This window comes from Mustela nivalis, assembly GCF_964662115.1.
Source record: "Mustela nivalis genome assembly, chromosome: 8".
Taxonomy (NCBI): Eukaryota; Metazoa; Chordata; class Mammalia; order Carnivora; family Mustelidae; genus Mustela; species Mustela nivalis.
This window is the reverse complement of record NC_139027.1, coordinates 100,980,728-101,003,588: the sequence shown is the minus strand read 5'-3', so window position 1 is coordinate 101,003,588 and position 22,861 is coordinate 100,980,728. Positions and strand designations below refer to the sequence as shown.

The 22,861-nt window shown below is 42.6% G+C and overlaps 1 protein-coding gene across 12 annotated transcripts in view; it reads left to right on the top strand.

Moving 5' to 3' along the window:
* Positions 1–22,861, top strand: part of RIN2 (Ras and Rab interactor 2) — a 221,975-nt gene that overhangs the window by 22,262 nt on the left and 176,852 nt on the right. For 7 of the 12 annotated variants that reach the window (XM_082743158.1, XM_082743145.1, XM_082743155.1 and 4 more), the window contains 2 exons: positions 21,458–21,580; positions 21,734–21,846. Coding sequence is in view for 4 of the 12 variants with exons in the window: in XM_082743155.1 (XP_082599281.1) it covers positions 21,824–21,846 (23 nt within the window). In the remaining 8 variants the exon portion in view is untranslated. The remainder of the gene's footprint in view (positions 1–21,457; positions 21,581–21,733; positions 21,847–22,861) is intronic. The other 5 variants (XM_082743157.1, XM_082743160.1, XM_082743156.1 and 2 more) reach the window with 1 other exon arrangement.

Here is a 22,861-nt window from a genome sequence, read left to right as displayed (position 1 = left end):
CTAACTGAACTCAAGTTAATGCAACCGATCTGGGTTTTTATTGGAAGGCAGCTATGCTCACCACTATACCACCAACGCTGCACGATCTGGGTTTTTATTGGGACCAGCATATTTTGCGCCCCTAGGGAAGGAACACACCCCCGTCTGAAGTGTGCAGAAGCACAGCAAACGCAGCTCAATTCCAGAAGTCGGAGAGTTTGTCCGAAGAGGCAGTGTTATGGCTTCTGTGCTAGTAATACTACCATTACTGGATAATACCTTTTATTCCTGATTACGAAGGCCACCCCCACTCGTGTCCCGTTTGAGCAACTCAGAAGATAAGAAACCCTGAAGCTCACGGGTTGAATCCTAGGACCCAAAGGTCATGTAACTGAGACCATGCCTTGTTCATGGGAGTGATGTTTTCTTGAGAAATGTCACCCACCAGGCTAACGTTGGATGGCTGGAAAGCTGCATTTGCCTAGAATTCTGTTAAAAAAAGAGCATTAGCACAGGACAGCCTAGGGCTGTGGGCTGAGAGCACTTGACATCAAGGTCACACATTTGTGGTTTTGAAGAAGTAGTGCCTTCCTGAGGAGTCACTGGTCGGGGGTGCTGGTGCTTCATCCCTGCTGGGACATCACGTGCCTTGCCCTGCTCCTGCTCCTGCTCTGCACGTACTCTCTCTTATGGCACAGACGACCCATTGTGAGTGAGGGCTGTCACCGCGAGGCCACCATGAATCGGTGCACTGGGGGTGAGGCATGCAGCACTCCAGGAGGTGGTGCTGAACCCAAAGGCTGGGGGGAGAGGTGGTAGGGTGTGGGAGCTTAAGTCTATGTTCTAGTGGTGGTTGTCTCCACTTACTAGTGCTGGTTGTCTCCACTTACTAGTGCTGGTTGTCTCCACTTACTAGTAGTGTTGGTTGTTTCGGCAAATCAGTGAACCTCTCTGAGCCTCGGTCTCTTCCTAGGTGGAGTGGGGATAAGAACAGCCCCTGCCACGAAGGAGAGTATCCAAAGAGTTCTGCATGTGTAGAACCTCACTTGGAGGGACAAGTTCTCATGCTCGGCCCGTGCTGTAAGGATGATACTAGAGGTCCTGAACGGGGAGGCAGGGCCTTCGTTCGGTTGACTTTGGGTCTCCTCCTGCTAGGGAGATGGAAGATGCCTGCCTCTTGGTCAGGTGGTTGCACTGGTTAGGAGAGACCGAGCCAGTATACCTCCCACTTTCGGGAGCTTAACCCAAAAGTGAATGTCTAGCCAGTGTGTGTGGGGAGCGGGGATGGCACTTCTTTAGCCCCTTCCCACCTTGTAGACTGTCATCTGGAAGACACAGTTTCGAGGATTATAGCAAAAGGGGAGAGGGGTCTGGAGATGGTTGGGATGAATTTTAAATAGTTTGCCAGACAGAACCCAGCCACATAGGCTCTCCCCAATTGCAAGAACCTCAGGAATAAAAGGCACAGGGGGAGCCCCTCTCCCACAGGAGCTGCCCTGTTCTAGAACTTGCTTATCGTATTATTGCCAAGAGAGACCACACTGATGGTGATTTTGATTAGGTGACTTTCTGGAGGTTGGTTTCTGGGGAAAAGCGTGACCTGACTTTGGGGATCTGTTTAAAGAACAGCCATTCTGTAGCACTCTGAACATCTTACATCTGTCCGCATACCCCTCACCATGATTTTAGGAGGGTCAGGAGACTACAGAGGAAGAGGATGTGCTGCTTTCCTTTTTCCCCAGGAAAAGTATTTCCTGGTACTCACCTGCAGCCAATCTTCCTTAACCCTATGCTTGCAGTCATGATGCTACTTAGAGCTAAAACACACTAATGCAGGTTATTGATGACCCAGCTTGTCAAACAAAGGTTCCATTTCTCCTGATAGATTGGTTTCTAAGGTAGGGTGGCAGAACGCATTTTAAATAAAGCCCTGTGGAAAAAACCCGTTTAATTCTTTGAGGTTTTAATGCCTAAATGGTTACCCATTCTTTATCTGGGCCCTGCATGTGACCAGAACCCGCAGGCCCACGTGAGATAAAATAGATACAAATTTATAGGAGAATTATTCAGGGGCGCTTGGGTGGCCCAGTTGTTAAGCATTTGGCTCAGGTCATGATCCCAGGGTCCTGGGATCGAGCCCTGTATCAGGCTCCCCACATGGCAGGGTGCCTGCTTCTCCCTCTCCCACTCCCCCTGATTGTGTTCCCTCTCTCACTGTGTCTCTCTGTCAAATAAGTAAGTAAATAAATCTTTAAAAAAAGAATTATTCATAAAATATCCTATGGATTGATCACACTAGACTGGCTTATCTTTCCCACTAAACATCTTGAGGGAAGGGTCCAGATGGCACTTGCCTGTCCCTCGCCATGGGCCTAGCTACCTAATCCAATGTTAGGCACGAAATGTATATTTTAGAATGGTGATTATTGTAAAATAACGAAGTTTAAATATAGCGGTTGATTTGATTCCCGGGTGTCTCTAAGAATTCAAAAAAGCAGTGATCCTTCTTATAAATATTCATCTTTTTCTCCTGCATTCTAAATGCTTCACTGGTTTCCATTAGGCATGCACTTTGCATGGCTTCTTCTAAAACATGACCCCGGTTGGCTATCCTTGCTTAATCATGAAGAGGGGCCCCGGCTGGCACATGGGTGTATTTATTTCGTGGTCACTCTCAAGTATTTCGTAAGCTGGGGTGGCAGCTCCCGGCTGTAACAGGAGGGGAACCTGAGTGCCGGCTAGCTTTGTGACTGCATGAGGGAATGATTAGATAGCCTTTGGTCATTTCCACTTCTCCACATATGACTACTTCTTCAGTATGTGACCTCACCAAGAGCTCACAGCAAAGAGGCTACCGGTGGTCTGTGTTCAGTTTTCTAGAACCCCCATGGTGGCAGTGGAGGGAAATTCTGTAGAATTCAGGTCATCCTGCCTTACTTCTCCATCCCATCATAAAACAATAACTTAAACCTTCCATGTTTCACAAGGTTTACATTAATGTGGTTTTCTTAACCCGAATTCCTCCTCGTTCATTCTTTCCACAAGTATTTACAGAAAAGCTACTATGTACACAGGCCTTGGCTGTGGAATGTAGAGGGGCTGTCTGACCACTGTCCCTTTAAAGCAGCCCATGGCCGCAGCGGTGGCCCTAGGGACAGAGAGTACTCCAGGCTGTGCCCTGCACACTCCCATTAGGACCTTCTTCTGTGCACCTCTGGACCCTTACTTCCAAGTCTCCTCTCCTTTTCACCCTGTTTGCATCAGTGACCCGGTTTGGGGCTGTCTTCCTGGCTCTGAACTGTATGTGGAGGCTCTGAGAGGCTGGAGAAGAGGAGCCAAGCTAAGAGGCCCTCTCAGTCTGGCTTCCCCTTGAAGCAGGCCTTGAGCAACGATTTGAATGTAAGTACTTCATTTGGGGGGTGGCCCTGGGAAGCACTGGTAGGGGAGTAGGAGGTGCATTGTTGGGGAGGCAGCCAGTCCACGGTATATTATCAATCAAATCAGCCCTGTGGATAAGAGTTTACCATTGTCAGAGCATGGGGGCTGGGTTTTTCTATCTCTCAGAAGTCATGGATGAGGGCTGTTGGGGTGTGGAGGGAATAATGCCCAGCTCTTGAGACTTGCTGTGCTCCTAGCTCAGGCAGCGTCTACCCTCTACCATGGGGACCTGGAGTGAAAAGCCATACATATCTGAGTAAAGCTGGCACCTGGAACCAGGAGGGCCAGAGAATTACCTCCGTTTCAAACTTGAAAATCTCAGGGCAACCTGAAGCACAAGTTCAGCTTCTCCAGTGACTTCTACCTACAATTTCATTCTTGGTGGCAGATGCTGTCAAGGGCGCAACCCTTTGCTAATAGAGTTGGAGAAAGTTTGTCAGTTTTGGTGATGGATGTTGATATGTAAGAGTAAGAGTTAGCTTTGGTGTACGTTAGGGCATCAGAAAGTATTTTAAGCAATTGGTTTCTTGTGTGTGCTTGTTAGTTATTACAGAGTTCCTTGTTTAAAAAATGTACAGCTATGCTGAGACATTCCTGCATTGTGGAGAGTACATAGGTCCGGGTAAAATGGGTGTGTATATATATATATATATATATATTTAAATGGGTGTATATTTAATGCAGTGAATGACATTATTATTTAAACATATAGAACTCTAAGTTGTAGTAGCATAATAGTGATTGCCTAAATCCAAATTTTTGTATACCTTTTCCCCCAAATCCCTCAAAATCAACAAACAGAGCAAATAAAAGCATCTTTTACACATGCCTCTAGTATTACTAGGAGGCGTCATTTTACAAACTTCAAGTTACCTGTTACAGAGGGAGAAAAACACCCAAGTCCAGCCCGACACCTCTGGCGCCCACCCGTCAGGAGCACTGGATAGACAGTGAAGAACAAGTAAAGAAGAGAACAGGAACTGAGGAGCCTGGGGTGATGCAGCCCATCCAACATCACCTCTAGAAAGTCAAGTCCCATGCCGAGTGTAAATACTTAAATGCTGGTGGGACCCATAGGGGTAGTCCTGGGAATGATGAGGCTTCAAGACAGAAGCGGGAAACTTGGAAGGGCACTTACTGCTTGGAGACTGGACGATGTGGAGAGAGAATGAAAGGGATAAAATTAAGAGCCCCCCAGAGATAAAAAGGAATCAAAATCAGAAGAGACCCTCCCCCCCAAAACCATGCTGTTTCCAAAGGAAACTGCACTTTACCACGTCAACAGCAGAGGGCGGGTTTGAACCAACAAACTTAGGTAACCACCCAAAGCCCTGTTTCTGTCTCCATGAACTCATTGCTGGTCCAGAAAAGAAGTATTGTCGGAGGAGGAGAAGACAGAAGACAACATGCAAGCAAAGCTGCAGTCAGACGAAAATAGTTTGAGAATCAAAATATTTCAGAGGATGAATTATCACTCTGTCTAAAAGCACGCAAGCATACACACACACACACACACACACATACCCCAAAGTAGAAGAAAACGGTACAGTGTTTAGCATTAATTATCCTGAGACAAGCATTTTCACATTTCACATATATATTCATATGTATTTTTCCACATATATATCCATATATGTGTGTGTATGTGTATATATGTGTGTGTATACATACATATTATATGTATATGTATATTTTGTGTGTTTGTGTGTGAATGTATATATATTCCGAATCAAAAATTTGAAAAATCAGAACTAAAATGGACAAAACCTTGGAAGATGTGAAATGAGAGTTGGCTGAACTTGAGAGAGGAGATGAATTTCGGTTTGCAGATACTAACTGGACAGCAGACTGACCTTTGTGAGTCACCCCTGTCCATCATCCATGGTTCTTTCTTTCCTGAGCTCCAGGACAAAGCAAGTATCCCTTGCCCATAACTACTCTCTTCCAATGGGAAACATTTTATCAGGCCAATCTTGTTGATAGTTTTAACTTTCCAAGTTCTCCATTAAATGCCACTCTAGGAAATTCCCAAATATTTTCCAAGGGTGATTGGATTTAAGTGGTATTTATTAAATAGATGAAACCTTTGAAGGACAGCATCATCTGTCTTGATAAAATGTCAGATTTTCAGAGATAATAGACTTTTCAGAGATGTTTCTAAATTGCAATGAATGATCACAATAAATATGCCATATTTTACAGTTCACAAAGTAATTTCTGTATACTATGTTTATCTTTAAAGTTGCATGTTTAAACAGATGGTGATGGTTTCTTCCCCTCCTCTTTGTAACCAGAACCAGATTAGAAATGCTTTCTCTTGGTTTACATATCTGAAAAATGAGAGTGGCATGGGTTCCGTCATACGTGACATTTGCAGTACATGGCTAACTTAAGACTGTGGGACACATTGTATTTTTCCAGAGATGGCTACATCATTGCCCAACCGTCCTGTTCTCTTAGCCAGCTCTCCATCAAGAGGGAAATCTGATCCCTTTCCTGTGTATCTGGATACATTTGTGTCTCACTTGTAACAGTAGAATGTGGCACGAATAATACTGCATTACTTCTGAGGATAATTTGGAAGAGATAAAGCAGGTTCCACTTTGCTTTCTGGAACATGCTTGCTGGAGCCCTGAGCTGCCATTTAAGTAGTTATACCTGTCCACAGCCACCATGCTGTGAGGAAGCCCAAACTAGCCCCTGGGAAGAGACCACATGGTCTGAAACTTTAGGAAGTTAGTTGACTCTAGGCCAGTCTCAGGCTGTGCCAGCTGTGCCAGCTGTGCCTCACACCCCCCACCCCCCACCCCACCGCCCTTTGTTCTAGTTCCAACAAACATCTGGCTGCAACCACATTCAGAACTTTGGGCCAGAACTGCCCAACCAAAACCTGCCTGATTTCCAGATGCTCCGAAACCATAAAGGTAATAAAATATTGTGTTTTAAGTCAGTAAGTCTTGTGGTGATTTATTATGTTGTAAGAGCTAATGATTATGAACAAAGCCTCAAGGAACAAGGACTTTTTCTATGCCTAATACTCTTTGCAGTGGCTTTGTTTTGGATAATTTTTAGAGACAGTTGATAGACTAGAACATAGACTAGAACACCTCTTTAGATTTTGCATATAAACTAACCTATCCATTGAGAAACAATCGAGCACTTTTTTCAGGTAATTATCTTTTGTAGTTGCAGAGCTTTCCCTGTTGCTTTTGGTAGAAGTAAGTGATAGGACAGAATGCTGGAGAGAACTGTTTACTTTGTTCTGGAAGGGGATAAAACCTTAAGAATGCAGGAATTAAGAACATGGCGGCCATTTTCAAGGTTTTCTGATGAGGCCCAAGTTCAGTAGCTTTCCTGTTGGCCACATGGTGAGCATACCTGTCCAGGTGGCTTAGGCAATAATAAAGAGAAGTGACCTCAAACAGAGGGCTGGGGCAGGAAGATTTGATTCCTAATGATATAGTGGCTGTGTTACGGAGTCAGACAGTCTGGTTTGGATGCTGGCTCCCTTGCATAATGGTGGTGTGGCCATTGGGTAAATAGCCCATTTTGCTGTGTCCCTGTTACCTCATCTGTTGCTACAAAGGTTGTCACAAGGATCGAGTGAAGTAGTACCTGGGAATAGCTAATACAATGTCAGGCATATAGTTAGTATTCAGTGCTCTAAGGATTTTAACTTCAGATCCACAGACCTAGATCTAGTGAAGGGGAGAATAAAACATGGGAACTAAGAACCATCCAGAGATTAATGTTTGACTCAAATGTGTGTTTAGTGGCAGCCACAGTACTGCCCGTGTGGTAGACTAGGATTAAAAGGCAACCACCTTGGAGGGCCTGGGTGGCACAGTCAGTTGAGCATCTGACTCTTGGTTTCAACTCAGGTGGTGATCTTGGGATCATGGGTTTGAGTCCTGTGTGGGGCTCCATGCTTAGCGCTGAACCTTAGCAGGTTCTCTCTCCTTCTCTCTCTGCCCTTTCCCCACACTCTCTCTTGCTCTCTCTCTCAAATAAATAAATAAATCATTTTAAAAAAGGTCAATCACCTTAACCATCCATTTTATATGAGCACTGAGACAAGGAAGAAGAAATGAAAGTTATTAAAATTAGAAAAGAATAATTAGAAGTGTCATTCAGAGATTAATATACTAGCAACAGTTAGAAAAGTTAACAAAGCATATGGTTTGCTGTGTAAAAAGTACCATGAAAAATATCTAGGAAAAAAATTTTAACAGCAGGTGTGCATGAATGCTGCACCAAAAAGTACAAAACATTGGGAAAAATTAAAATTAAGATCTTAAAAAAATAAAAGCATATACCATGTTCATGAATTTGGAATACTCAATATTTTAAAGATGTCAGTTCTCCCTTAAATGACATATAGATTATTTGAAATTTTAATTAGTGTTCCAGTAGGGGTTTTTCCTATAAAAGTTGAAAAGTTGATTATAAAATTTAAATGGAAATGAAAAGTAATTATAATACACAAGGAAATATTTAAGAATAACAACAAATCTGGAGGTTTCATATTACCAGTTTTAAGACTTGCTCTAAGCCTAGGTAATTGAAATTGTAGCATTGAAACAGGGATAGATAAATCAATGGAACAGAAATGAGAGTCCAGAGACAAACCTACAGATATATAGTCACTTGACTTACAAGAAAGGTTACCCTACAATTAAGTGAGGGAGAGGAGAGTCTTTTCCATAGTTGATGTGAGGTCACTTGTAGGCTTGTAAGGAAAAAAATTAAGCTTGATCTCCATGCCATACACAAAAATTATTTCAGGATGGATTATAAACTTAAAACTATCAACAGCCTAGAAGAAAACATAAGAGAATATCTTGGTGACTTTTGAGAAGGCAAAACTTTTTAAAAACAGAACTGATAATAAAAGAAAAAGATGGATAAATTTGACTTCATTAAAATTACTTTTGTTCATTCAAAATGCCCTTAAAAGAGTAAAAAATGCAAGCCACAAACTTTGAAAAGGTACTTTTTTGGCAGGGGGGGGGGGAGATTTGCAATCCGTGCATCCAATCAAGGACTCCAGTCCAGAAGTATGTGTATATGTGTTAGACAACTCACTTTAAGAATGGACAAGAAGTGTGCCTGGGTGGCTCAGTTGGTTAAGCTGCTGCTTTAGGCTCAGAGCATGATCCCAGGGTCCTGGGATAGGGCTCTATATTGGGCTACCTGCTCAGCAGGGAGTCTGCTTCTCCCTCTCGCTCTGTCTGCTATTCCCCTTGCTTGTGCGTGCGCTCTCTCTCTCTCTCAGTCTCTGTCAAATAAATAAATAAAATCTTAAAAAAAAATAGACAAGAGACTTGAGCAGACACTTTCTAAAGGAGGGTATCAGAATGTCTACTAAACACATGAAAAAATAATGTTCAGCTAAGAGAGGGTCTCATCTCAACCAAATGCTATTCTCACCAGAGAAATCAAAATAGCACAATAGTAGATCATGATACACCCACCAAGATGGCTGAAATTAAAATGACTGACAACATACCAACTGTTAATGACAATGTAGAGAATTTTAACTCTCTTACGTTGCAGGAGAGAATATAGGTTGGTACAAGATTTCTGAAAGAGCGTTTGGCTGTAGTGACTAAAGCTGACTATATATCGGCCGTATGGCAGAGAGAGTATACTGTGAAGGTGACCAACAGAAATGCGTGCTTGTGTCCACATGTATTTATTTATGATAGCCAAAGCCTGGAAACTTCCATCACCTACATAATGATGGGAAGGTATGAACGAACTACTGATACATAACAACATGGATGAACCTCCCAGACATAACATTGACTTTAAGAAATCTTAAGAGTATATATTGTCTGGTTTCGTTTATATGAAGTTAAAAAACAGGCTAATCTACTCTATGCCACAAGTCAGAGTTTGGGGGCTACTGAATATGGAAGGCTTGAGAGAACCTTCTGGAACGGTGTGAAAAATCATCAAGCTGTATCCTTAACAATTGTACCCTTCACATGTGAGAGCTGTATGTACTTCAATAATATATTTCCTCTTCCTTATCTTTTGTTGTGTGACTGTCTTTGAATTTTCTTCCTATTCTTTTATGACATTCCTGTCTCCAGTAGCTTCTTTTCTCTCATTTTATACAAAACTCTTTCCACAGTTCTATTATTTTCTTTTGCTATAATCTGTCTTGGGCATTTAACCTGTGACCTCACCTGTCTGCTTTCTGTAGGGGATCCTTACCCCATATGTATTTTGCTCCAGTCTGCCTCCTCCCATAGCGTCACAGTGTAAGGGCCTATTTAGCCAGAGCGGCCCCACCTCGGTTGAACAGCCATTTTGTTGTTTATGCAGTAAAACTTAAACTGACCCTGCCCCTCCTCCCCGGGGGAACTTACTTAAAAGCAAGTCCGGGAAACCAGTCCCAGGTAACAAAGCCCAAATACAAGGGTGGGTCAGATCAGGTAGAGATAACAGAGCCCGGTTGCTGGGATAAGTCAGGTCAGGTGGAGACATCCAATCAGTGGAGCGTGCATACTGTCTCCTTAGCTACCAAGGAGTGTGGGCCCCCCCTTTTGGGTGCCAATTCTGACCAAGGTGATAGGCCAGTTCAAGTAGCTATTATGGGGTGAATTGTAATTCAATTGGCCACCTGTGTGGGACCTAGCATGACTGTGGAGCTTTCTCTGTGTGTTACAATCTCATTGGCCACCCGTGTGTGGTCAGGCCCAACCACATGGTCTTTCCTCTATAAAAGTTAGTCTGTGAGGCTGAGAGGGGTTGCCCTCTCTGTAAGAGGTGGCCCTGACCAGTCCATTTGATGGTCGGTTTGATTCTCGACGCTTGGCGCAAAATAAAACTTTGCTTGACCTTCACTTTGTATGTATCAGTCTCGCTCCTTTAATCACGGACCCATTATTGGGGGACCCAACAATAGAACTGACAGGAACATCTAACTATTATCTAGCTCACCATCATATGCTTCAGTCCCCTCAGTGGCATCCCCTGGGGTGATTGTCCAGTCTATGCTCAGTTTCTTTCTTTTTTTTTTTTTTTTAATTTTTTTTTTAATTTTATTTGACACAGAGAGAGAGAGAGATCACAAGTAGGCAGAGAGGCAGGCAGAGAGAGAGGAGGGAAGCAGGCTCCCCACTGAGCAGAGAGCCCGATGCGGGGCTTGATCCCAGGACCCTGAGATTATGACCTGAGCTGAAGGCAGAGGCTTATCACTGAGCCACCCAGGCACCCCTATGCTTCAGTTTCTTGATGATGAGGCAATCCCCCTTATGATGTACAGGAAGTCCTTACCTTGACCTGGAATGTGCCTTCCCCTAAAATCTGTTCTTTGGTTCCTAGGTCTACCTCTTACCTGTTAGTGGTCAAGTGTGAATCCTCTTTGCCAAGATGGAAGGAGGCTTTCCTGCTTTTCCTTTTCATCAGGTCAAGCATTCAAAGCTCCATCAAGCTTTTTCCCCACACCACAGTCATGGTCATTTCATTTCTCTCCCCTTCTGACCCCAATTTTATCATCAAAGTGTGGCACCCAGAATTAGGGTGATCTGACTTCTGTAGACCATCATCCCCTTCATTGTGGATGCTCTTTTCTGGATATATAGTTAACCATTTGATCGTGTTAGTGGTCCAACTGCTTGTTGGATTTCTCAATCTAGATCTCCCACAGGACCTCCGACTCACCTAATCCAAAAATGAAACAATAGTACACCTACTCACAGCAGTGATTCCTGTATCTTACTAAGACCTGCAGATTAGGTTCCTTGCTTCCCACACAGGCAGTATGACCCTTAGCGCTACTAATATAGGGCACCTGTTATACAACTTCCTGACATTTTCTGTTTGCATATGTGGGTTGGGGGAGGGGACCATTTATCCTGATGCAGATTATGCATTTATTCCTATTCATTTTTCAACTCATATTGGACTTCCCCCCTCAGGCTTGCCTTATCTAAACATATAATCATCATCCACCTGCCCACACTGCCCCTTCCGACTTCTTCTCCTCGGGGTATCTGTAATGGATGTTTCCTCCTTGCATCTGGCATAAGAGCTCTTGTGTCTGGCACTTTCTTTCCAAGTTCAAGTTTATAGTTCCCTAGCTCAGCTCTTCATTATCTGCCCTAAGTTGTCCTTCCACCTCCATCATCCACCCCAGACAGAGATTTCAGGGGCTTCTGTAGGTTTACCTTACGCAACAACAGAAGCCCTCCCCTGAGTCCAGGCCTTTCCCTGACCACTGTTTCCTCCCAAACGCTCAGTGCCCCCAGAGTCAGCCCAGATTCTCATGCCTTTGCCTTGACACATCTGCTATTAGCCAGGTGGTTCTGTCTAAATGTTTTTCCTCATGCTCCCCTACTTGAACCTACACCCATCTTCACCTCCTCTTCGGATGCCTACATCCGAAAACAGGAACCTGTTTGTGCCCCTGTAGTGTCCCTCTTAGACCTAGAACAAAATCCAACAAATGTGTGTTAAATCAGATAAATATGTGAATTACTTGCCCCTTTCGTTAATAGGCAGAACGGAGATAGAAGTAGTTGAAAATTACCATGGATATATAGGCATTCCTAGAAATACTCATCATTTCTGAAGCTAAGAGTTTTCCAAAACATATTTGTGAGTTTTTCCAAAACATATTTCCGAACATATTTGTGAGAATATTATTCAAAGTAATCTTGTGGATCTTACTTAATGTAATCAAATATATTTAAATAAAAGTCAAAGAATCTAGTTTGGAGGTCCAGTGCTGAGGTTGAGTTTGTTGAAGGTCAAGAAAATTCCTAGCTTGTCCTTTGAAAGAAGTCATACCAGAGAAGAAAAATGATTGACCTAGAGAGGAGGTAGACCTTGCACTTGGATTCACATTAGTACACGTAAGTGAGGAAAACTTCATATAGTCATGGCAACCTGGCTTCTGGGAAAAAGATTTGAGATCATTGGTTAAGGAAAATTAGCTGGGACATCCATTTTGAAGTGATCTGAAGTAATCTAAATTTTCTCCATTACACAAAAGCCTTTGGGAAGGGCATAAAAATATAATAAATTGAATCCTGGTTTTTCATAGGTATTGTAATTTCTATTACCAAAAAATATTTTTCCAAATGTTGATATTTCTAGAACTGTCAGCAGGAGGTGTTTTATTGGAAAATGTTACTATTCTCATGCAAACATCAGCATTTGGAATGACTGATCAGTACAGTTAGAGGTCTTTAGTCTGCTTTTATTGTGCCCTTTTCAGACAACAAATGGGTAAGGGAAGACGTCTTCTAAGCTTACCAGAAATGTGACGTTTTGGAATTACCCAGGATTACTATCTTAATTCCTTCCCTCCCTCCCCTGTCACTATGGTTGGGGTAGGTCGGGGGCAGGATCCCCTTTAGGGACAAGGTCGGAGCAGAGGACAGGGTCAGCTTGACTGTAAGAGCTGAAAAATAGAAACTACTTTTTGTTGGTAGAGGAATGGCAATGGGAAGGTCTCCAGAGGTTTCCTCCACCAAAGGGGAACTGGACTTCCAGGTGCTCTCTTTCCCTTTGCTTTAAGAGTCTACCTGTCAGTAAAGACCATCCACCTCATTTACCCAATTCTTACTTCAACAACAAAATTTACATTTGTAAAAGGCATGAGAGGAGTGTATAATATGTTTATATAATATGCCGTACATTAATTAAATATTGACTGAGGTCTCAAAGTATTACTTTCCATGAAGATTTAAATAGTAGAATTCATCTTGGTCTTCAGAGAGAGTCCTGTGGATTGCACAGATTCATAGTAGTGATGATACAGTGCAGTAATCCATGCAATAAAAAAGGTATACAAATTAAGACCCATTAACTAAGTGCAGGGAGGGTTCCTGGCAGTGAGGGATACATGTGTTCAGAAACTCAGAGCAGCCTTGGGGTGTGATGGCAAGGACCACCAGAGGGGGCAGTGGTGATTGATGAAGCAAAGATGACTCTGGGCTTTGCCACTGACCAGCTGCTGGTGCTGCCCATGAACATCTCTTGCAGCTATAAAATGAGAATTGAATGCTGTCCTCTTCACAAAGCTGCTCTGATGGCTTAAGGGAGTCACATGAAAGGTACTTAACACAGTGCCTTGGCTGTAATCAATTCTTAATAAATGGTAGCAGTTGTCTGCTAGAGTTTGAGATGGCGCTTAAAGGATGGGCAGGATTGTAGCAAGAGATAGCAGTAGATGGTAAGGTGTTTTAGGCTGAGCAGCCACCATGTGTGTGTGTGCGTGTGTGTGTGCGTGTGTGTGTGTGTGTAGCTCACCAGACAAGGGATAGGGGATAGCCATATGGTATTAGTGACCAGTAAGGCTTTGAGGGCTGTTCTATAAGGAAATGCTGTCCAATAGAAATACAATGTGATGGGGCACCTGTGTGGCTCAGTTGGTTAAGCACCCACCTTCAGCTCAGGTTGTGATCTTGGAGTCCTGGGATCGAGCCCTGATTCAGGCTCCTTCCTCAGTGAGGAGTCTGCTTCTCCCTCTCCCTCTGCCTCTTTCCCCTGCTCATGCTTTCTCTCTATCTCAAATAAATAAATAAAATCTTTAATAAAAGAAATATAATGTGAACCACATATATCATTTTAAATTTTCTAGTGGCTATATTCTTAATTTTTTTTAATAGGTAAAGTTAAATGTTTATTTATTTATTTGCTTGTTTGTTTATTTATTTGACATAGAGCACAAGCAGGGGGAGCAGGAAAGGGAGAAGTAGGCTCCTTGCTAAGCAGGAAGCCCGCTGTGGGGCTCTATCCTAGGACCCAGGGATCATGACCTGAGCCTAAGGCAGGTGCTTAACTGACTGAGGCACCCAGCCACCAAAAATTAATTTTAATAATATATTTTCTTTAATCCAGTATATCAGTTTCAACATGTGCAATGTAAAAATTTTTTAATAATGGGTTTTACATTTTTTCACTAAGACTTCAAAACCTGTTGTGTATTTTCTACTTAACAACACATCTGAATTCGGACTTCCCACATTGTGGGCAATCAATAGCTCTGCAGGGCTAGTGGCTGCTGTGTTGGACAAGCCAGCCCTATGGAGTCTTACTTCAATAATAGCAGCACCATTTTCTTTGCGCTCTTTCTCTCTGTCCTCCCCCCAGAGAGATAGATGGCAGTGCCTTTCTCTGATATATTTAATTTAGGGAAATGGCAAAGAGAGGGAGAAAACATGCTCCAGGTGACCATCTTTCACAGTTGTTCTAATCCTGAGATAGTCGGAAATAAGGGCTCTTTGGTTAAAGAATTTGGGGAGATACTTGGACATAAATTAACCCTTCCAGATTAGATTCACATAGAGGCTCTGGAAATCTTGCAACAACAACAACAATAAAAACAACAACAATAATAACAACAGCAAGAAACCTTGTTTCACTGTGTGTAACTCCACATTTCCCAGTTCCTTGGGATTATAGAGCAATGTTTCCTTTTAACACATACCAGCTTAGGTGACATTGTTTGGCAGTCTGTTTTCTTCAATCTGCTTTTGCCTTGAGGGTTTCAGTTTTTAAATATTTCATAAGGCTTTAGAGCTTCCGATGAGTATTAGGTGTGTGCAGTCACACCTTACAGATGCTTAATCAGTATTTGTTCATCAGTGAATAGTTGTGATCAAAACACACCCCCATAAATTTAGCTTTTTTTCTTCCATAGAGAAATGAAATTAAAACTCTAGATAATTTAAAGTTGTCAAGGTGAGAAACCCTTTAGTATTCCCTGGAGAAAATCTGGTTTGCTAGGCAACCCATGTAAGTTTGAAATGAATTTACATTTCTCTTAGGAACACGACCATGTTAAAGTTCATGACCAAGTGAGGACAGACACCCTTCGCTGAGGAAATGCCTCTGTGCGCACTCCATGAGACCAACACAGCAAGGCTGGGACAGCTTCCCAGACCCTTATAGCTGCTTCACCCCTACTGATGGAAAGCCTCCATCTGTCAGCTGTTCTTTTTAACGATCAGTTATATTTTTCTTATATAAAGATGATCTTTATGTGACTGGTGTTTGACGTTTCTGTATGGAGGATTTTATAACATATGCCATATGTTATATATCTACCGTTAGCTCAGTTTTATATCTATACCTAAGACTTGTTTGGGTTTGCTGAATTCTTGTCTTTTTGTAAGTCAGAACCCCCTTGGAAGTTGGCTAATTGTATTTTGCCTGGCAGCTTTTTTCCCCCCAGGGGCTCAGAACACTTTGTCTTAAGCACTTAGGGATGCTACTGAAGCAACGTGGGTGAAAATTGAATATTGGTGGCAATATTGAATTCTCTCTATTTTTTGTCTGTGTCGTGATAGCACTAGACACCTGAAACTATGGTCTGGTGTTATAAGCATGGTAACTAAGAGTCACAGCAAACCCCCTTCTCCCGATGGCCAGATGTGTTTATCAGCCTCCCTTGTACATTATTTTGCTAAATTAGAATTGGAAGTGTATGCCAGGATGCTAAAACTCAGTCAACAGTATTAATGCAAATACCTCCATCAGGCTCCGTATTGTGTGATAAACAATGGTGCATGAGCAATGGGAAAATTAAGACCAGAACTCCTGAGCTACACACATTGAAACATCATTGAATTTGAGGAGTGGTTAGTCTGGGTGTCCACCAGGAAGCTGTTTAAAGATTTTTCAAATAGATGAGTACACAGGCATATGTGCATAGAAGAGGGAATGTACCTATGAGCTTGACCTTTCCTGTTTTATCAAATGAAAGATTGGATTATACAGATTTTCAAAATGGGCATCTATAAATACGGATTTATTCTCAGGGGTTCATACATCCTCTGTGGGAATTGTTGAAATACGTGTTTATTCTGAGGATAGTGTTTACTAATTACTTTAACTATTCTGGGTCATCTAAGGCAGTGTTTTTCGAACTGTGGGTCATGACCTCCCTCAGAGATTGTGAAATGGGAAGTTGGGCACATACAGCCTTGTCTGTTTTTTTTTTTTTAAAGATTTATTTATTTATTTGAGAGAGAGAGGGAGAGTGTGTGTGTGTGCATATGTGAGTGGGTAGAGGCACAGAGGGAGAGAATCTCAAGCAGACTACCCTCTGAGCACAGAGCCCATAGTGGGGCTCCATCCCACAACCCATGAGGTCATGACCTGGGCCAAAACCAGGAGTCAGAAACATAACTGACTGGGCCACCCAGGTGCCCCCAGCCTTGTTTTCAATAAAAGTGAATGGGATAGAAAACATCAGAGCATAAGAGCTAAGTACTGTTTTATAAAATGTTTATTTCTGGGGCTTGTGGGTGACTCAGTCGATTAAGGATCTGACTCAGTTTTGGCCCAGGTCATGATCTCAGGGTCCTGGGATCAAGCCTGTATCAGGCTTCAAGCTTAGCTTGGAGTCTGCTTGAGATTTTTCTCTCCCTCTCCTTCCGCCCATCCCACTTATGCTCTCTCTCTCTCTTCCTCTCGCTCTCATAAATAAATAAAATCTTTAAAAAAAGATTTCTGTTTTGAATGTATGTGTATGGTATCAGTCATGATGTGAAAAGTATTTTTTACTGTGGACCAAAGTCAAAAAAGTTTGAAAGCCATTAATTGCTAGATCTCTGGTTCACCTGTGCTGCACACTGGAATCACCCGGTGGGCTTTGAAAAATAGGGCTGCAGGGGTACAACCCCTGGGGATTCTACTGTTGTTGATTTGGGGTGTGACCTAAGCATGGGGCATGCTTAAAACTTTTTAGATATGTAAACAGGAAGAAGAGCCCTTGAAGAGCGGAGCCTTCTGGACACGTTCTGCTAGGTAATTTCGGTGCCTGCCATTTGGATTTGCATTTATTTAATTTGCCTTGGGACCAAGTGGTCCTACAAATTTGAATTGTGGCAGGGTCCAGGGAAGGAGCAGAGTGGGCTTAGGACACAGAGAATGCCTGCCCCCAAGGAAAGATTGGTGCAGTCTAGTGGGGTAAGAAATGAAAGCTTCATAGTAGTTCGGCTTGAGAAATGTGGAGGGAGAGTGGAAAAGAGACTGGGATCATTAGAACTGTGTAAGCATTCCACCTGCCATTCCACTTTATGAGCACATGGCCGAGAGTCAGCATGATAGGGGGCCCCAGCCTGCTCTGACCCCAGGTGGTCTGTTTATGGGTGCCTCCCTCTCTTGCAAGCCTCTCCACACACCAAATTGCATTTAAGGGTGATTCTTTTTCTTTTTTCTTTTTAATTTTTTAAAAAGATTTTATTTATTTATTTGACAGACAGAGATCACAAGTAGGCAGAGAGGCAGGCAGAGAGAGAGGGGGAAGCAGGCTCCCTGACGAGCAGAGAGCCCGATGTGGGGCTCAATCCCAGGACTGTGGGATCGTGATCCAAGCTGAAGGCAGAAGCTTAACCCACTGAGCCACCCAGGTGCCCTAATTTAATTTTTTAAAACTTTGATTCCACTATAGTTAACATACAGTGTTATAGTAGTTTCAGGTGTCCAGTATAGTGACTCAACAGTTCTGTATATTACTAATCTACCTTGTTGAGGGTTTTTATCATGAATGGACGTTGTCCTTTGTCAAATGCTTTTTCTGCATCTTTTGAAAAGATCACATGACTTTTATGCTTTCTCTGGTTGATGTAATGTATCACATTGATTGATTTCTGAATATTGAACCATCTTTGCATCTGGGACTAAATCCCACTTGATTTGTGGTGAATTATTTCTTCTTTTTTTAAAAAAAGGTTTTATTTATTTGACAGAGATCACAAGTAGGCAGAGGCAGGCAGAGAGAGAGGAAGGGAAGCAGGCTCCCCGCTGAGCAGAGAGCCCAATGTGGGGCTCGATCCCAGGACCCTGAGATCATGACCTGAGCCAAAGGTAGAGGCTTAACCCACTGAGCCACCCAAGCACCCCTGTGGTGAATAATTTCTTAACTTAGTGTTGGATTTGGTTTGTTAATATTTTGTGAGAATTTTTGCATCCACGTTCATCAGGAATATTGGCCTGTAGTTCTCTTTTTTAGTGGAGTCTTTATCTGGTTTTGGTTTCAGGGTAATGTTGGCCTCTTATAGAACAAATTTGGAAGTTTTCCTTCCTTTTCTCCTTTTTGGAATAGTTTGAGAAGAATCAGTATCAGTTCTTCGTTGTGTGTTTGGTAGCCTTCCCCTGTGAAGCCATCTAGTCCTGAACTTCAATTAGCTGGGAGTTTCTTGATGACTGATTCAATATCATTGCTGGGAATCATTCTGTTCACATTTTCTATCTCTTCTTGATTCACTTTTGGGAGGCTGTGTGTTTCTAGGAATTTATCGACTTCTTCCAGGTTGTCCAATGTGTTGGCATATAATTTTTTCATAAAATTCTCTTACAATCCTTTGCATTTCTGTGCTGTTGGTTGTTCTTTCTCCTTTTTCATTTCTAATTGTATTTATTTAAGTATTTCCTCTCTCTCTCTCTCTCTTTCTCCCCCTTCCCTCTCTCTCTCCCTTTTTATGAATGTAGCTAAAAGTTTATCAATTTTGTTGATCGTTTCAAAGAATGAGCTTCTGGTTTCATTGACCTGTTTTATTTTTATACTTTGTTTCATGTATCTTCTCTAATTTTTATTATGTCCTTCCTCCTGCTGCTTTTGGGTTTTGTTTGTTCTTCTTTTTCAAGCTCTTTTAGGTGTGAGGTTGACTTGTTTATTTGAGATTTTTCTTGCTTCTTAGGGTAAGCCTGTATTAATATGAACTTCCCACTTAGAACAGCTTTTGCTCTTTCTCAAAGATTTTGGACTATTTTATTTTCATTTTCATTTGTCTCCATGTATTTTTAAATTTCTTCTTTGATTTTTTTGGTTGCCCCATTCATTGTTTAGTACCATATATTTAACCTCCAGATTTTTTCTTTTGATTTCTAGTTTCAGATCATTATGGTCAGAAAAGATGCATGGTATGAATTTGTTGAGACTTATTTTGTGGAATAATATGTGATCTGTTCTGGAGAACGTTCCTTGTTCACTTGAAAAGAATGTGTATTCTGCTGTTTTAGGATTGAATGTTCTGAAAACATTTGTTAAATCCATCTGGTCCAATGTGTCATTCAAAGCCACTGTTTATTTTGTTGATTTTCTGTTTGGATGATCTGTCCATTGATGTAACTGGAATATTAAAGTCCCCTACTGTGACTGCATTACTATTAATTACTTCATTTATGTTTATTATTAAGTTTTATGTATTTATGCACCTATTTACAGTTGTTATATCTCATTGTTCCTTTTATGGTTATACGTTTTTCTTCTTTGTCTTTTGTTACAGTCTTTGTTTTAAAATTTTAAGGAAAATTCTTGGTTTATTCTCTTATGATAGTCCTTCCCACACAGAAGAGGAAACTCTGCTATATTCATGTTACAAGGAATGACTGAGTTTTAGCCAAACAACATCATCTAATACATTAAATTAATCTCATTACTTCTAATTGTATTGGTTTCCATTCCTGTTGTTATATGGCTTCCTTTGCTTGGTGTCACTGTGTGGCTTACCCAGAATATAGTGGGTCAATAAATTAACTCCCAACTCCTTGTATATCTGTTAGCAGAAATTAGAAGACATTGTGAAGTGATGTGAATGGGCCCTAAAGCTTACTTTGACTATTTATCAGTAATCTTACCTATGTATATGTGACATAGGAGTCAGAGGAAAACCTGTATTAAAAAAGAAAGTTGGGGGGCGCCCGGGTGGCACAGTTGGTTGAGCATCTGACCCTTGTGTCTGCTTAGGTCATGATCTCAGGATCCTGGGATGGAACCTCTGGTCAGGCTCTGCACTCAGCAGGGAATCTGCTTGAGGATTCTCTCCTCTCTGCCCCTCCCCCTACTTGCACACTCATGAGCACACTCTCTCTAAAATAAATGAATACATCTCTTAATTTTTTGTTTTTAAGATTTTATTTATTTGACACAGAGAGAGCACAGGAAGGGGAGCAGCAGGCAGAGGGAGAAGGAGAAGCAGGCTCCCTGCTGAGCAGAGAGCAAAACATGGGGCCTGAGACACAGCTGGGATTCAAGATCAAATGCGTTGCCCCCAGATCTGAGAACTGAATCTTCTTGAGAGTGAGGAGAGGGTCGGGGAGGCTGTTCCAGGCCAGAGGCCAAACTGGAATCCAGAGAATGAAGGGACGCAAGGGACGTGATGTGCTGGAGAGGGAGTCAGTCCAGTTACACAGCCTGATGGAGGAGCTGAAACCATGAAATATTACCAAAGAGTAGCAAAAATAAAATGAGAGAATCTTCTTACACTGATGTAGGGAGTTTGATAGGACATCTTGAGCATGGAATACACAAGGTGTAGGATGATACACAATGAACATTTATTTAGAAAAGAAACACATGTGTGTATGTGTGTGGGTAGGGGAGAGAGAAGGAGAGAGTCAACCTATAACAGTGTTCACCTCTGCCAAGGATGTGGGCTCCAGGTGTTAGTGGTTGTGGTCAAAAGAATTTGAGCTTTGATCTAATAGTTGTGTTTTATTTCTGGGTTTTTGTTTGTTTGTTTGTTTGTGTGTGTGTGTGTGTGTGTGTGTGAGTGATTTGACTGCATTTGTGTGCTCAGGTAATTTTGGAAAGGTTAGGGCTTTGATACAAAAAAGTGAAATAGGGGGATAAGTCAGAATTTCATATTCAGATTGGTCCCATCTCCAAAGTTCTAGACTGGAAGATTGCACAACTCTTTAAATTTGTAGATGCTGATATGATGCAAGGGGATAATAGAAAACAAATTGACACTTAAATGATACAAAAACAGCTTGGTTACTAATTAGCCCCATTTTTTTTTTTTTTTAAGTGAAAGACTTTTTTGGGAGTTTTAGAAATCTGAGCATTAGCATAGGGATTTAGAGGACATTCTGGTAAAGAACGCCTGTCTTTAGTTACCTGGTCCAGAGGTGGGAATGGGGGCCAGACAAGGAAGGGAAGGCCATTGGCTGCACTCCTAGCCATCACTGGATCCTTCCAGAGCCCATTGAGACAAGTCCTCTATGTGGTTGCGCATGATATTTTTAAAATGCTTCCAAAACCCTAAATGGCTAATTCTGTGTGTTGTAGATGGAAGCAAAAGATCCAGACTGCTGAACTTCCACTGGAAAAGATAAAATGTTCAAGCCCTTCGGGACATTGGAGAGGCTGGGGCTGAACTGAAGAGGGAGACAGGACATGCCGGCGTGAAGGGTATGTAACATCGAAATGATAAAACCCGGTGTGTGGCATCCTGGGGATGTTTCTCGTTTCCAGTTTGTTCTGTGCCGTCAGAGAGACTGTGCGCTCTAGCTTGGTTGACAGGGGTGTGACTTCTCTGACGGGCAGCTGCATCCCTGTTTCCAGGTATCTGAGGGAATCAGCGTGTGATGGATGGCCGCAGGGTCAAACCTACGCCAAGGCGGTTGAGGAGAGCATAAACCATAGCTCCCATTTATGGAGCATGGACTACGTGCCAGGTGAGGCTCTAAGCACTTTAATGGATTGATTCATTGAATTCCCACACCACCACCATGAAGGAGGCTCAGCTGCTATCCCCATCATAGAAATGTGGCCATCAGGGAGCACAAAGAAGCTGGTTCCTCACCAAGGAGGGTTGCGATGGTGGGACCCCATAAAAGCCTTACTCTGTCTGCTCTCTCCCTCTCTTGTACATTTCTTCCATCACCACCTTTCTCTCTCTCTCTCTCTCTCTCTCTTTTTTTTTTTTTTCCCCCGTAGCATCATATAACAGGGAAATAGCATCAAAGGGATGTCAGTAGACACCACTGGCAGATCTGATTTTCCAAAAGTGGCCACAACAATATTGCTTAGAACCTTGCCATGTTCCCTCAGGCAGGGAAGTACATTTTCCCTCTCCTGGAATCTGGGTAGAACTCAGTGACAGAGAGGTGGCAGGAGGGACACAGAGTGGTCTTAGAGCCAGATCATCGAAGATGACATGGCTTCTCCTTGGCTCTCTCTCATTCTTTAGGCACACTTGTCTTTGAGACCAGCTACCATTGGCCCAGTCCCCTTATAAAGGCCATGTTTCAGGGTTCTAGCTGCCAGTCCCACATAAGGCCACACAGACACGTGAGCGAGACTTTGGGTGGCTCCAGCCGCCAGCCTTGGATCTTCCTCCACTGATGCCAGGGAGAAGAGACAAGCTGTCTCTGATGAACTGTTCGGCCATGTTCGGCCCTGCCCCCACAGCAGATTCATGAACAACACCAACATCCAACATTGTCTTCGTTTCAAGGTCTCTCATTTATAACCACTGCAACACTATTTAAGGTCGAGGGCATTGCACTCATTTACGAGTAAGGAAATAGGAGCCCATTGAGATGATGTGACTCACCCAGGGCCACACAATGAGCTGGGATCTGAGCCCAGGGCTAGTCTACCCAGGCTTATGAGATCTGCCAGTGCCCAGACGTCCGCTCCTTCTGGATCAAGAGTTGGGGTGTGGGCTGCCTTTTAGACACTGCTGCT